Source organism: Sceloporus undulatus, chromosome 6 (genome assembly GCF_019175285.1).
Source record: "Sceloporus undulatus isolate JIND9_A2432 ecotype Alabama chromosome 6, SceUnd_v1.1, whole genome shotgun sequence".
NCBI classification, from domain to species: Eukaryota; Metazoa; Chordata; class Lepidosauria; order Squamata; family Phrynosomatidae; genus Sceloporus; species Sceloporus undulatus.
This window is the reverse complement of record NC_056527.1, coordinates 77,876,791-77,893,214: the sequence shown is the minus strand read 5'-3', so window position 1 is coordinate 77,893,214 and position 16,424 is coordinate 77,876,791. Positions and strand designations below refer to the sequence as shown.

At 38.7% G+C, this 16,424-nt stretch overlaps 1 protein-coding gene across 1 annotated transcript in view; it reads left to right on the top strand.

Moving 5' to 3' along the window:
• The first annotated feature begins 577 nt into the window (after window positions 1-577).
• The window catches only part of CENPC (centromere protein C), a 25,779-nt gene continuing 9,932 nt past the window's right edge, over window positions 578-16,424 (top strand). The window contains exons 1-12 of the mRNA XM_042473602.1: window positions 578-597; window positions 1,842-1,906; window positions 2,896-2,996; window positions 5,247-5,337; window positions 6,242-6,392; window positions 8,057-8,263; window positions 10,353-11,522; window positions 12,518-12,556; window positions 13,157-13,224; window positions 13,676-13,741; window positions 15,074-15,178; window positions 16,263-16,355. Coding sequence (XP_042329536.1) covers window positions 578-597; window positions 1,842-1,906; window positions 2,896-2,996; window positions 5,247-5,337; window positions 6,242-6,392; window positions 8,057-8,263; window positions 10,353-11,522; window positions 12,518-12,556; window positions 13,157-13,224; window positions 13,676-13,741; window positions 15,074-15,178; window positions 16,263-16,355 — 2,176 coding nt within the window. The remainder of the gene's footprint in view (window positions 598-1,841; window positions 1,907-2,895; window positions 2,997-5,246; window positions 5,338-6,241; window positions 6,393-8,056; window positions 8,264-10,352; window positions 11,523-12,517; window positions 12,557-13,156; window positions 13,225-13,675; window positions 13,742-15,073; window positions 15,179-16,262; window positions 16,356-16,424) is intronic.

Genomic DNA, 16,424 nt, shown 5'->3' with positions numbered 1-16,424 from the left:
CAGCTAAAATGTAGTCTTTTCCATCAGCTTTCTTATAATGGTTGAACATTTTAATTGCAACTGTGCACCTGCCACATTCCCTGTACCTTATGCAGTATTTTAAAAGGTGGGGAAACCTTCAGATACCATTCTTAAAGTAGTCATCTCTAGATTAATGGAGAGCAAGATTGTGTAGGTAACCACTATGCTATAAGACTGATAATAAATAATATAATAACATTTTTATTTATATTTTCCCGACCTCTCCAAGGATGGATCGAGGTGGATTATAATCTAGTATAATATACAGCTTCAAAATTTACCAGTTAAATATGTAAGCATTTAACAATTAAAAGCACGCTTCAAAAGCGACAGTGGGAATAAGGATTCCAATCCCCGAGTCCATAGGGTATGCTCACTGGAAGAGATCTGTCTTAACTGCCCTCTTAAAGGTCTCCAAGGAGGTAGTAAGACGGATCTTTTCCGGGAGACTGTTCCATAATCTAGGAGCGGCTGTGGTGAAAGCTCTTAGGGAAGTTCTGGTCGTTTTTAATCCCAGCCGGTTCTTCTCCGATATTCTGAGAGTGTGGGGCGAATTATGTGGGGAGAGGTGTTCCAGTAAGTAACTCTGGCCCAAGCCATGTAGTGCTTTAAAGGTAATAACCAGCTGGTGAACGTTTACAACAATTTAGTGAGACAATCTGGCAAACTAATGGTCAGAAACAGGCCAACAGATTCCATTATGTAGGCGCATGCATTTTTATGGGAAACCAGCAACATGTATAAAATTCTTTTGTTGGTGCCCTGCTTCAACTGCCACCTGTTAGAGGTGAGGGTTTTGTTAAAATGAGAGGCATTACGGAGAGCATGGTAATGCAGTTACGAAATGTTCTCTCTGAATTGTTTTGACATCAATTTTGCAGTGCTTTAATTTATCTGGCTTTAAAAACATCTTGTTCGTGTTAAACTTTTGATGTTTGCTCCTCATCAGCATTGTAAAAATGATTCAGTTTGATACCACTTTAACTGCCCTATCTCAGTCCTGTGGAATTCTGGGAAGCAGTGAGCCAGGGCATTTAAAGTGATGTCAAACTGGATTATTTCTGCAGTGCAGATGCAGCCTTAACTATTTTATATCAGAAGTCGAAAGCTTTTCATGGCTGACATCCATAATTTTTTGTGGTTTTTAATGCTATGTGTCTGTGTTCTAGAAGATGTTTTGTCTGTATCTGTGGCTTCAGAGGTGGTGGCACCTCTCAACATACCAGCCACAGATGCAGGTGAAACATCAGGGATAAATTAGATACAGCTCTCTTAAGATACACTAGGTATAGTTTCTCTCCTAGAAATAGTATTCTTTTGAGAGACAGTAGTTTTTTTGTTAAACATAAGGGAAAAATATACCCTCTTCTCTTTATATTACTACAAATATTCCAATAAAATAATTTACACATACATCTTTGAATGTATTTAAAGATAACATTTAAGCCAAATGGGCTAATTCAGATAATGTCCAGTTCTACTTTTTCCAGATACCCCACATCATTCCATTCTTTCTAGGATCTTTGATTTCAAGATGGAGGTAACTTTTCCTGGTGTGGTTATATAGGTTTTAGGACTGTCATAAACAGCTTGTTTGAAACAAGAGCTGCGTGACTTATTTTTTGAACAGAAAGATCCCTGGCTTATTGACTCTGGGATCAGAAACCTAGTTTGTTTTGGTATCTGAATTGAATGTAACATGAGATTGTATGGTAAGGTGGTCACACTGACTGACATGATTTCAAGGCAATGCCAGTAAAACTGTATTTAGAAATTGGAAGTGAGTGAGTGATTTTTGACAACTTTTTTTCCTCCTGCAGCCAAAAACAAGATGTTGGTCTAAAAGGGGAAAATGTACTGAAATATATACAAGGCTGCTTTGAAAGTAAGTTTCCATGTGCTGTGATCGGTTTGAAAAATCATGCAGTAGAATAACTAGTTTCATAATATAGATGTCACATGGTCCACAAAGTCTAGCTGCTATTGGTAGCTATCCTCATCTTTTTTTAAATAATAAGCAGCTTTGACATATCTTATAGTATTGGGAGCCAGAGTAGTACAGTGGTTTGAGTGCTGGACTAGGGACATTGGGAGACCAGGGTTCGAATTTCCGCTTGGACATGGAAACCCACCAGGTGACACTGGCTAAGTCATACAGTCTCAGCCTCAGAATTTGTTCAGAGGAAACCCTCTTAACACATTCTGCTAAGAAAAGCCTGTGATAAGATCACAATAAGTCAGAAGTGACTTGAAGGTACAAAGCAACAACCATAGTATTACTAGTAACACAGTATAATTTCTAGATCAATTGGACCTTATAGATTCTATACCGTTTTTAACTCCTCCTGTAACCTCCTCTGTGCTGCTACCTCTTTTGCTTTCTGTATAAAACTGAGCAGTAAGCTTCATGATGCACAGTCATCTTGTTGTTTGGACATTGTGGAAAATTGTGACATTTTCACTACCAGCAGGTTAGCAAGTGTGGCTGTAGATCATTTAAAGTAGGGGGGCAGCATAGGGTGTATGGGCCATATGCACTTCATGTATTTTTCTTCCCCTCAACCCTCTCTTCCTGGGAGAAAAAGTTAAGGGTGGAAAATAAAGAACTGCAGTACTACAAGGCTCTGAAAAGCATAATTCTTAAATTCTTCCCCATCGCTGTGTAAAACAAACACGGAATAGAGCTTTAAACCAGAACTAGCAAGGTTGGAGGTAATAGCCACAGCGTGTCCCTGAGGCAGGAGGATTGGTTGGAGACTCTGAAGTTACACAGTCCTGATTTAGAGGGTAATTTTAGCTTATGATATTTATACTCTATCCATGTAAAACTGCAGTTTTCCCACTTAACAGTGCATAATACTACTTATTATTTAGCTTGTGCCAAGGACTTCATAATATGTTCTCCTACTGTATCATGTTCCTCATCCTCCAGTTTTGGGAAGGACCAGGATGAAGGTCCATTTCAAAGGGAAGAGGTAAGTTGTTTCTGTTAGTAATCTGTGTTTCCTGTTTGTGGGAATACCATGCAGTTTAACCTACGTAGTCATGTTTGGTTAGGTGATAATGATTTGACTGAAAAAAATACAATTTATCTTTCTTTTTTGTATATTGATTAAATATATATATATATATATCCTGCCCTATGTTGCTAAAATCTCAGCCTGGTATACAAGTAAAATCACTGCAGTGGGCCCTTGGTATCTGCTGCGGTTTGGTTCCAGGATATCTGTGGATACTGAAATGTGTGAATGCTCAAGTCCCATTAAATACAATGGCATAATAAAAAGGTGTCCTTTACCATTTTACCAAAATGGCAAAAATAAAGGTTTGTTTTTAGAGTTTATATAATTTTTTAGTGTTTTCAAGATGTGGATGCTTGAATCCATGGATAAAGAATCTGTGGATATGGAGGGCTGTATTAGCAAATAATCCAATAAAGATAATTGAAACGTATTTCAGAGGTTATGTTAAAATCAGGTTAAGGTTAAAACAATTTAAAGCCATCTGTACAAATATTGTGAAGTGAATCAATGAAGCCCCAAAAGCTTCAGTGAATAACCATGCTTTTATTTGGCAGCTATGGTAGTTAAAGCCAGTGTCAGGCCTAGTCATGCCTCCAAGAAAGGGAGGCCATTCCACATTTAGAGTGGCATAGTTGAGAAGGACTTCTCACATGGCCTCACACAATATGCTGACCTCACCTGTGGGACACAGAGGAGGGCCCCTCTAGAACATTTGAGCATCTATATATGGGGAGAGGTGCTCCTTATCAGTTACCTATTGTTAAGATGCTAGCTTAAAACAATTCTTCATGTACTTGTGTTACTAGTGTTAACTTTGGTTTTTTATTTAGCTCTTATCTGTTAATTTGGAACTGTTGCTCCATTGGAATTTTCGTTGAAGCTGCTGCTCCTGAATAAGAAAGAATGTATGCAGGCTTGACGGCTGCCACAATGAAAGAATATCACATACATTTTTTAAAATAAGAAACGGTCTTTATGGGACTCTGTGTTAGCTACAGACGGCTTACAAAAATAACGACAGTGGTCATTCTGAATAAATGCCTAGAATCAGTAAAGGGATGGATGAAAGATAGTAAAGTGAAACTGTATCTTGGCAATCTGTTGATATATAGTGACGGCACTACAGTCTTTAAGATGAAGTTTGAACTGCTACTAGATTCATCACTCTGCAGAAATGTTGCAGTAGTTGTCTACTCTTGCTGTGATTTTCCATGCTTTAGTAATAGCATGGTTTGATTTTTGTGATGCATTGTATTTGGGACCACTTTTGAAATACTTTGAAACCTCAGTTGGGCCTGAATATGAAAGCAGGATTGCTTGCCCCTCTGTTGTTATACATATATAACTAAGTATTGGCTAAGCAGTGACCATATTTGCCCTGGCTGAATTTGGCAAAGCAGACTGAATCAATAAAACTTCATCTAGAGCTCACTCTATATTATCTGGTTTAATTCAGCTAAATTTATAGTTAGAATATTTATCTCCTCAATACTAACCCACTGTCCAGAAATTAAGGAACTTTGAAGTCAAAGGAAATACTCCAAGAGTACTTGGTTAGTGCTTAAAGCTATGTTCATTTACACAACAAAAATGTCTTAAAGGAATTTGCAGTGCCAGTGCCATAATATCTTGTTCCAACCTAGGATCTCGATATTTCTTCTATTCAATATGCACCCTACTGTAGAATGGTATAAGGAGACCATGGTCAATATATAAGCTGATGTAGTGAGAAGATGTGTGTGATATCATTCTGTGAAATATTTCCTACAAGACTGTATGGAGATCTTTCCCAGCCTTATCATAACTGCTACAGGACTGAGTAGTAGTCCTTCCACACCAATGTCTGACATGGGACATCCTGGTATAAGATGTACCATTGAACCGTTCTTCATTCCTCTCTTAACTCAATTATCTAAAAATGCCATGGACAGCAGTACATAACACTACCAAGAGAATTAGGAGACTAAGCAAAGTTGCACTCCCTTGTCCTCCTCACATGGGTCAAAATCCCATATTAACTATGTGTGCTTTTTCCTGTGCCCTGAGATTGCTCCTTATAAGAAAATCACATTGTAAGAAGCATTGCTTCATGTGAATACAATACCATACTTATTTTTATTTTGAAAAATTCAAAAACCTTGTTCTGTTTACTATGGGTTAACACTATCTTTTTCCATTTCTACTGTATCTTTTGATTGCCAGCAGGAACAACCAGCACCACAAATCCATGTGCAGAATGCATTTAATACCATCATTTGCTTACCATCATCAAATCAAAAAGACCTATGTCCAGGTGGGTGACATTGGTTTCGAACTCTTAGCGGCTTGTAATGTAATGTAATTAATATGCTACCAATTCTCTCTTGGATACAAAAGAGAAAAGGAAGGCATTTCCTAAGGACTGGAGCACAGCTTCTGGCCTCTTAAGATGCATGTGTCATTTACAGCATACCTCCAACGTGACCCAAAGCAGTTTCATTTTGGCCTGTGCTCAGGCCCAGTAATACAGTTGGCCTTCTGTATCAGTGGGCTAGCCACTCACAGATTGGAGCATTGTATTTTAGCATTATAATTTCTTTAACAAACTCTCTGTTTGTCTGCAAAAAAACAAGCAGTCATCAAGAACATTAAGACAGTATTTTTTTCAAAACAGTGTCCATTTAAATGCTGCACACTCCTCAAGAAATTAACATAACAGCATCCACAACAGTCACCTGCAGTACAATCATGTGACCCGATAAATGCTGTGTTAACACCACATCTCAGTTATTTGTTTCTGTGTTCAAAACCCTCTCATCCGTCACCATACTCTCAGCCATCATGTCGGCACTATGGCATGGAAGACTGATTTTCTCCAGACAGACCAGCAACATTATCTTGCCACTTCTGACAAAGCAGAAGGAAATGTGGGAATCTCATAGATAGGGGGAAAATGGATGAGCTAGTGAGAAAAACCTCACCAATGTGCAACTCCAGCTTTCAAAATGTGTTTATTATAATCTGTGGGGTTGGAGTAGCAGGTGAAAGCAAATCAGTGTTGGGAGTGAGAGAAAATAATAATCACAAAACCCACTAAAAAAATGTTCAGCAATAAATGTTTCAGCCATCAATTAAAGCAGTATCAAATAATAACTTGTTATACCCGAAGGAGTAATAATATTGCTATTCTGTTCATTTTGTTTTTTCTAACAAAACAGGTGAGAATGTATCAGAAGATGAAGAAGGACTGAATACAAGCCATGTTCTAGATGATGATGATGATTTTGATATATCCTTAGGATCACCTGCTCTCCTGCTGGAAGAGGAGAAATGTGAAGAAAAGCCTTCAACATCACAGTGTGAAGGAATGTAAGTTACTTCTATGCAAAATGAAATATTGTATAGCATACCTCTGTTCTTGATTAACTTTAGCTTGCTGAGGAATAAATGTTCAGCTGTTCAATGGATGACTTTGATGAATGCTTTGATAGCCATTCAGCAAGGTCTTGTATTTGACGTCATACTGTGTTTGAAGTTCTTCAACAACCTTAAGGACCATTCCCATTGCCACAGAATTGCATGATTAAGATGTATATTCTAAAATATATATATATATATATATATAAAACTAAAAATTAAAAAAGTTTAATCTTTTGGAGAGTGTCTGTACATGTTTGGTCTTTCTTCAAACATGGATTTTTGGTGGATCATTTGACATACATAATTCATAATTTCTTACCAGCTCCTAATTAACTTTTTAGACATCCTGAATGTTATTTCAGTGGGTCTAACTTAGGTATAACTAAGGGGTGAATCAGACAGTTCCTTTGCGGTGATTTGCTGGCTTGTTTAGATGATGCACACCCCCAAGCCATCAGGAAGCTGCTGTGAAACTGCCCTCCTGGCCACATGGCAGGCAGCTTTGTGGCGCTTCGATGGTGTGGTGTTTATACATCGCACACCAAAGGAACATTGCAAAGCTGCAGCAGCAGCAGAAAAGCCAGCTTTCTGCTGGCTCAAAAAGGAGCGGCTTTCTGTCATATATGTTATGAACAATGCCACATAGTCTTGAAAGTGTCTTCAGCTGTGACACCTCTGGCAAGGCAGAATTTGTGTGTCATTTTCCCTAATAATGCAAAGATCCAAACTCTGTCTAACCAACAATTGATGGACGCACCTGGTAAATTCTTCCATGCCCTTGCTATCTCCACCCCTTCTGCATACAGGAAGGTAGATATAAGATCTTTAAATTTACATATGACAATTTCATTTTTTAAATAATAAATTAATAAAATCAGTACAGTACTTTAAATGTGTACATTTTGATTAGTTATTTTATTAGTTATTTTGTTAATCCGATCAAGAGTGTCCAGCCATAATGGAATTATTTTAGAGCAGCCAGCCACATAAGTTCCAGTGTTCCAGCCTTATTACAGCCTCTCTGGTATCCATCTGATAAATGGTTATTCATTCTGGATACTTTTATAGGGCACAGATACCAAGGGTGTATCACCTTAATAGTACCCTCCTTTACAGCTGCAGATAGAAATTTCTGTGGGACATACTGTATCTCCAAATCCTATCCCATTTATTTTTGGTGATCTATAGTCCAAGCTCAGCTTCCTGTGCTTTTAGATCATTTTTTGGACCCCCATCTAGTCTTAATAGTTGTTTTATAAATCTCAGAGGCCTTTCCCTTAGTTCTGTTAGAGGTATCAAGTTGAAATGATGAAATGTAAACAATCTATACAATTCTCACTTGCTAACTCATATTTTCAGTTACTCACTATTTCTTATGTTAAGAATTTCCTTAGTTTAAGTACAGCTATTTGAAAGTCTCCACATCCCACATTTTGACCCTGAGAAGCCCTCCATAAAAACAAATAAAATAGAAAAGGGGGGGGGATTCAATTAAAGTTGAAATAAGATTGAAAAAATCTCTCAGGTGTCCCTTTACAGAAAAGGTTAGGTGACAGTTCTTAAGATAAATTTACAAAATCAAAATATGAGTTTCTTGATTTCCTCCCATGTAGGTTAAATTCTGGTGAAGATAAATTTGTGTTTGCTGTGAATGTAGAGCAGGACAAAGATGTTGCACAGTATGAGATGTGTCATGAAAGGAAAGAAACAAAGGAGCTTTCTGCTGTAGAACCAAAATCTTCAGCAGCACCTTCCCATCAAAACAAGATGTCTGAGTCCCTAGCATCATCAGAAGATATGAGAACTTATTTTACACAGAGGTAAAGATGTAGATAAAAGAAGGTTTTTGTTATTGTGTGCCTTCAAGCAATTTCTGAGTTATGATAACCCTAAGGTGAACCTATTCCTGGCATGTTTCTTTTTTTTTGGGGGGGGGGGGACATTGCTTTCCTCTGAGGCTGAGAGTGTGTGACTTCCCCAAGGTCACCCAGGTACAGCAACACTGTTTACAAAGTCTTTTTGTTTAAGATATTTGAACATTTACAATTTGCAGCACAGCCATCAAATTACTAGTAGGGTTTACAGAGGCCACATGTTCGGATAGGGGAAGTAAGAGACTTTAACTAGATGAGCTATTCCAAGATAAAGGACTGTTTCCAAGAATCAACCCCAAATACTTCTTCCCTTCGTTCCTCAGAGATGTGCCTTCCCCACGCAGCTTTGAGGTGCCCCCCTGACAGAAATATTCTTTGACTTCTTCTGTTGGCCTGTCCAACAAAAGAAAACTGGATCAGAAGCTAAGCTCCAACCTGCCAACCATTTTCTGGCAAAGTTCACAAAGTTTTAGCAATGTCCAAAATTTGAAAGCTCCTTGTTACCACCCATTCTCCCCTGCTGCCCTGTCCTCTACCTCCTTGCTCCAGTCAGGCAATCTGTCCCAAAATGGTACCACTCTGAACCACTGTCCTATATCCAAGTCTTGTGAGAGTTTCCCTACCACAGCCACCACTACTAGCAAAAGTGATGGCTAATGGAGTGAACTTGTGTGGGCAGAGAAAGAGCTGGAGACACCACTATATGAAGCAAAATCAGTGATGCGCAGCATTTTAAAGGACCCTGAAAACAGATGTTTCATGCAATCCTCATCCTCACTATGGTCCTAAAAGCATCTGGTTCCCATTTTCTTGCGTGCTAGTAGTGACTGAATGTCCCACTGCCACATCCTTTTGTTCACCACCCCTACATCTTTCTACTGCCCCAGGAGAGCAGTACTATCCACTTTGGTAATCACTGTTCTAGATGGTAGGTCTGAACAGTGATGGCTGGTGGTTTTCACTGTGAGTAAGAAGGTGAATCTGCTTTGACTTTTGTTCAGAAATTTAAAGAGCCTGCCCAGTGTGTTCAACCCTTTCTGCAAGAAGGTTTCAGCAACTTGAAGTGTTCCTTTAAAATCTTAATTGAAATTTGGAGCAGATTCACTACCCCATTCACATAGAAGCCATTGGGACTGGAGCAAGAAGTGCTTTGGGAGGAAGACTTTGAACCACAGGTAGATCATGTAGTCCGTCTCTGTGGCCTTTGTAGAGACACACACTTGGCATTCTCTTCCCACCTTGGCTCTAATGCACCTGGCTATTACGGAGAGAAACTCAGCAAAGCTACAGAGTTTCTTTGCAAAGGCTGTGAGAACATGTTTTACTTGCCATCTTATTGTGTTCCCTGACTGCCTAGTGAAGGCTGACTTGAAATCTTTAAACAACTCAGGGTTGGATCCATTTCTGCTGCCCTTGCCACATAACCTCCCAAATTGCTCACCTGGTCTATTCCATTAGTGTTTGTGAAATGCAATGTCCTAGATGCATGATAAGTATTTTGCATGAGTGCTTTGTACTGGCTATACTCCAAGTGCAGCTATCTGAGCGTACATAGTTTCCAGTTTCCCATATATGTTACATTGCCATATGAAAGACAGATGGTTGCTTGTGTATACCTGACGGTCATTTATATGGCCACACAGGCATTCTTGGATAAGGTTCTGCAGATATGCTTAGTGCAGACATGGAATTTTATATGTGCGGTCATACAGATAGCCAATCAAAGACCATCCATTTCAAAAGTTATTTTCTTAAAAATATTATCTGCACCCCCTATCCTGCTTGGTAAATTAAGAAAGTGGATTATGTTAAAAGTTTGCCTGAGGTCCTGTGTTGTATTTGGTCAATGGTGGGATACCTTTATGGGTATGCTTTGGATAATACAATGTAGAAATAATTATTGATTCTTTTCAAAAAAAATACATTTGAGTATTCTCAAAATGGCAGTACGTCTGAAACTAGCATTTGAGGGTATTCTATTCTTTTTGTTCCTTGGTCTTAACCTAAGAAATCACTTATCTCCCCCCGCCCCAAGAAATACCGCCAATGTAGAGCCAGAAGACGACTGTGAATTTTTGATAGAAGAGTCATTTGGAATCTCTTCTAAATCTTGGATTTCAGCCTCGCAAAAGAAGAAACAAAAACCACAGAAAAAGAGCTTAATATCTGCACCATCTCGACAAAAAAGGGAAGTGAGCCAGCATAGTGCAAGAAAAAAAGATAAAAGAACATCAGAGAAACTTGTTACACCAACCGCTATAAAGCAAACCAAGATGACAAATGTTGCTGAAACCACTGTTGATAAAAAGAATATTTCAGGGAGTAATAAAATTATGTCTTTGGTAGATGACCAGCCACTGTTGGTTTTAAATACCACCCAAAAAGGAAAGCAGAAAATAGATTCCAAAGGTAAGGTGTCAGAAGAAATAAGTACCAACATTTCTACAAGTATAAACCAAACAGAAGACCATGCAGCTTTACTGGAAGAGGACAACAGTTTTTTAGAAGAACCACAAGCTGTTCTAAGGACAGCAGAAAGGTCACCTAACAGTATGAGAACTGTGAAACACAAACACCCAAAAACAAAAACTTCAGCAGAAAAGCAAAACGAAGGGAGCCAGGAGAGGGCTTCTGTAATCACAGCCTCAGAGAATAGCCAGCCCTTCAAGAATACAGACATGTGCTCTGAGAATTCAGTTTCTGTTTTAAAGCCCATTTTGCCAGTGGAACCTGCAGAACAAAAGTCATCCAATAAAAAATCACAACCTGCAAAGCAAAAGTCATCCAATAAAAAATCACAACCTGCAAAGCAAAAGTCATCCAATAAAAAAGCACTTAAAAGGCAAAAGCCTGTAAGAACTACACAATCTAAAAAACAACTGGAAACTCAGAAGAGCAGTCTTAAAGAACCTATTATTAGGGCAAGTAGAAGGAAGGAGAGAATACTGGTTTCAAAGAGTTCTGAAAGTGAGCTTGAAGATGAACAGTGTAATGAAGGGGTTGACAAACATTGTCCTTATGAACTAAGACGTATAACTAATTCAAGGAAGCCATCTCAAAAAACAAGACAGACTTCTTTAGTAAGTTCAGAAGATAGCGATTGTGAAAGTATGTCTTGTGAAGAGGATTCTTCTGAACAATATCTGACAGAAAAAAGATTATATTCTTCCGCGGAGCAACAAAAAAGTGCTACAAGTTCATTGCAGTAAGTTTTCTCATTCTTTTAATTGTTTATTAATTTGACTTTTAAAAATTTGTAATCAATTAGTGTTCTGATGGGAGCAGTGAACATCAGTTTCAGTGTGAAGGTTCACTTTGACTTGCACCCATTTTGAACAAATTTGACTCCTGAAGCAAAAGGAGTTGCTTTGGTGATATTTAGATCTTTTGGGGGGTGAAGAGAATCTTCCATGAAGCAAAGCAAGCTGTTACAAAAGCTTCAGACTGCTTCAAAGTGTCTTGGTGGGGATGACCCATTTCCTCCCCACCTCTTTTCTGCAAGCAAACCTATGAAGATAAGACTGTATCAGTAGATTTGCATTGGAGGCAAAGAAAGACCATATTCAAAATAGGTGGTTTGGGAAAATCTGTTCCCTCATTATTCTGAATCTTTTTTGTTCCAAGAATTCTTGGGCCATGCAGGGGCTTTTTCTAGCTATTTTCTCTGTGATGCTCAATAGGAAATCTTAGCCCATTCCCAATGGGGAATATTTTTGGAATGAGATTATTTCAAAGCTGATGTGTCCAAAGCAGTCTGAAACAAAGCAGCCCATTGCTGGAAGCACCAGTGCTGGATCCAGATCAATTATGTGTATGCCTTTACTGTATATTCTAAGATTATAGCCATTTTAGTCTGTGGAATCAGTATGTACAGAGATCTTGTAGCACCTTTGAGACTAACTGAAAGAAAGAAGTTGGCAGCATGAACTTTCATAGACTTCAGTCTACTTCGTCAGATGCATTAGATGTTCCAGGATCCCCCATGAATACCAAAATCAATGGATGCTCAAATCCCTTTAAATATTGTGGCATAGTAAAATGGGGCCACATATAAAAATGCCAAATCCAGATTTGCTTTTTAGAATTAAATATTTTCAAGCTGTGGATAGTTGAATCTGTGGATGTGGAGAGCCAGCTGCATTGATGATGAAGTGTGACTTCTAGCAATGAACCTGTACCTAATTTTTTCATTTCTTTTAGATCTTCTTCTCCATCAGATGTAAATATGATCAATGCCAGGTAATTATCTGTACTGTTCATATCATAATTTTTTCAACTAAACATTTTCTGGAATGTTTATGAGCTTAATCTAGGTTAGAGTGTGTGTCTGTGTATTTGTTTCCCTCTTTCTCTTTGGAGAGGTGTGGTGTTTCTACCCCTAATGTCTTCCAAGATTCCCACTACGAACCACCAAATGTTTTGTGAGAAAGATTGTGCAGACATCACTTACATACATGCCTTGGTATAGGATAGCATGTTGCAGAGTTAGGCACTGACTTGAGCTTCTTTCGGTTGTGTTGAATTATATTTGTCTCTGACATACAGTTGGAACATCAGAGGTTTCCTAAAATTGTGTTTTGTAAGTTTAGGTATTTAGGATATAAGCCTGTTGATACAGGTTCTGTGACTTTCATTTTTCATTTATTTGTCAGCTAGAAAATGATAACTTACATTAAGTATAGTCTAGCCCTATAAATGTTTTCAAGAATATTATGTTCTGCATATACATAGGATTCTTGCTTTACAATGACAAACTTTTCAGGTTGCAAACCTTGATTTGGAGTTTACTGTTTTGTAATGATCTTACCTCATCGAAATGTGGACTTCATTTTTTTAAAGTGGCCCTCTTGATAACAAAGCACACTCCAAGCGTAAGGAGACTTTTGACAGAGATATATCAAATACAGGTAAGACTTACCAATATTGGCATTGTATCTTCTCTGTGTTACTGTATATCTATGTGTAGAATTAGAAATGCACAAGACTTTCATTTGTGGTTTTTATATACTCTGTGCTAGGAAATTGAGCTTGCCTTCTGCGAGCATAAATGCTTCTTTCTACTTTTCGACTATTGAAAGTGGTATTAAAAGTGGCCTCTCCCCAAAACCTGAACAAGTAAAGGAAGGCTAATAGCCTCACATTCTGTTTCATGTTCAGCTTCAGTGTGGCCCTTTCTAGAAGTGATGAATACCACATCCTCAAGTAGAAGAAATTATCAGCCAATACTATTTCTGTTTTATCTGAGTTGTGGTTTATCCATATATTTTAACAAATTTATTACACTTTACTTAGACATTCTAGTTGTAATCAACTTGACACTTTTAAAACACTGGATCTTTCTGTGATCTCTATTTTTAGATGAATCTGAAGACTTCATGAGGAATTTGGGAGGATTGGTTTCAAATTCATTAAAGCACAAATTAGGTAAGATTGGCCTTCTCCAGATGGGCCCTTTGTGGTGCGTCCACAACGTGCTAGGGTTGCTTGGGGCGGCGCTTGCACACGCCCCGCAACCCTAGCATGTCATGTACATGCCACTGTTACGCAGCGCCTTACACATGGCGCGCATAACCATTACGTCACAGCTGCGCAGGTTTCATACAAAGCTGTACAGCTGCGATGTATATGCACCATCTTTGGTGCTTTACGGCGCAGCAAAAAGGAGCCGCTTTTTTGAGCTCCTTTTCTGCTGCGAAGCTGTGCTGTGCAATTAGTGTGCTGCAGTGCAGCTGCACAGCAGAGAGAGGCACCAAGGAGGCACCTCTTCTGGATGGTCTGTACCCCGCCATTATTTCCTCTACAAAAAGAATGGCAACTGCATAAAAAGGCCTAATTAGACCTTGCAGTCTCTCTGTAAGATAGCTGGCTCAAAAGTGTTGTCTTTTTTTCTATAAATGTGATAAATCTGGATAGTTTTTTTTTATACATACTGGTTTTAAATTGATGCCAGTCAGTGCTGTTTAGCAGTCCTTTAAGAAGGATAATATTCTACTATAGAAAATGATATGAGGCTTTCGGAGTTTTTTGCTACAAAGAACCCATCATATTTCATATTCAAAATAATATTCTAGAGCAGTGCTTCCCATATTGTCTTATGTGGGGCACTGGCAATTATTTTTTCCATGCCAGGGATATTTGTGCCTATTAGTTACAATTGTTTCTTTCTTTCTGGAAACTCATGAAAGCCAGCAACCAAAGGCTTGTAGACTGGCGTTGGTTCATGTTCCACTACTTTGGTTAGTACTGCTCTAGAAGAAAAGAGAAGTATTTAAAAAATCTTTCCTTCTGTCCCACTGTCAACAATTAATGATGTGGACAGGCCAGACCAAGCCCTGTCATGTCTGGACAGACCTATGGAAGAATGTCAAGTTGGCAGCATACTCCAAGGTCATAGTTGTTTGAGTTTCCAGAATACCTGAATATTATGTTCAAATCTGTGCTTAGTCACAAAGTTTTTTGGGTGAGCTCAAGTCAGTAATTATCTCTCTCAGTATCACCTATTCAAATTTTGGGGAGAGGTTGGTGGTGGGGACTGTATATATTGTTCTGAGATCCTTGTCATGAAGGTTTAAAAAGAAATTGGCTTGAGCGCAGGTTTTTTTTAAAGTTGTAGAATAGAATAGAATCAAGTGTTTTCACTGGAATAGCCCACAAATGGCAAAGGACAGAATGTTGTCTACTACTATATGCATATTTTGTGTTCTGCTGCTTCTGGGTTTAGCTTATTGACACCCACTTTTGTTTCTTGTTCTTTAGTCTTGCCCACCAACACACCAAATGTTCGTCGGACCAAAAGAATGCGTATCAAACCACTGGAGTATTGGCGTGGAGAACGTGTGGAATATAAGACAAGACCCTCAGGTGTTAACTTTTAGAAGCAACAGTTCTTCAAGTGCAGTGCACCTACATTTTGTACCAATGCACTGCAAACACTGTTCACTACTAGTGAAGCTTAAGCAGTGTGAAAATACAATGTTTCTATCACTGTACAGTGGTACCTCGGGATACGAAATACCCAGGTTACGAAATTTCCGGGATACGAAAAAATCCCATAGGAAATAATTGTTCCGGGTTACGAATGTTTTTTCGGGTTACGAAAAAATTTTTGGTGCTTTTCGGTGCTATTTCACACGAAATCGCGGCTTTTCCCCATTAGCGCCTATGGGTTTTCGGCTTGCGAAGGCTTTTCGGGTTACGAAAGCGGCCGCGGAACGAATTAATTTCGTAACCCGAGGCACCACTGTATGTGGCTTTATGTTAGAGCCAGCATGATGTAGTGGTTTGAACACTGGACTAAGACTCTGGAGACCAAGGTTTGAATTCCAGTTCAGCCAAGTAAACCCACTGGGCAATTTTAGGCAAGTCAGCCTCAGAGGATGGCAGTGCCCCCCTCCCAATAAACTTGCCAAGAAAACCTCATGATAGGCTTGCCTTAGGGTCGCCATAAGTTGAAAAATGACTTGAAGGCATACAACAACACTGTGACATTATAATGTTTGCATTTCTCTTCCTTTTTCATACTTGGAGGGACTAATTAGCACCATGCAACACAGTTATTTGTGACCCATGCCTTTCCTGAACACTTACTCGGAAGCCTTCTGATGTTGGGTTGAACTAGCAAACCCCATGTCTATTGCCACTTTGGAACAAGTTCCAATAAGGGCACAAAGACTATTTTCCCCCTGACTGCTTCTCACTATCAGTTTGTCCATATGAGAAGTGTGATTATGGAACTGTGAAGAGACTGAGTGCTTAAAAGCAAATAGTATGGCCAAAAGACATGTTAAAGAGAGATCATTTTTCATTAATGTATAAGCTGATAAAAACTGATATGCCTTTAGGTCACATTGTTACCCCATTTGTTCCATGTTATAGTCTTGAGTCACAAAAATAATTTAAATGGTTATTATGCAGCAATAATGCCTTAAATTTTCTTTTGTTTCAGGAGGCTTTGTATTTGGTGGAATAATATCACCTGAACAAAAAGAACCCAGAAAATCTAAACCTAAAAAGACAGTAAATCCTGTTGTGGAACTGGGTATGTCATCACTACAGTGTGTGTGTGTGTGTGTGTGTGTGTGTGTGTGTGTGTGTGTGTGTGTGTGTG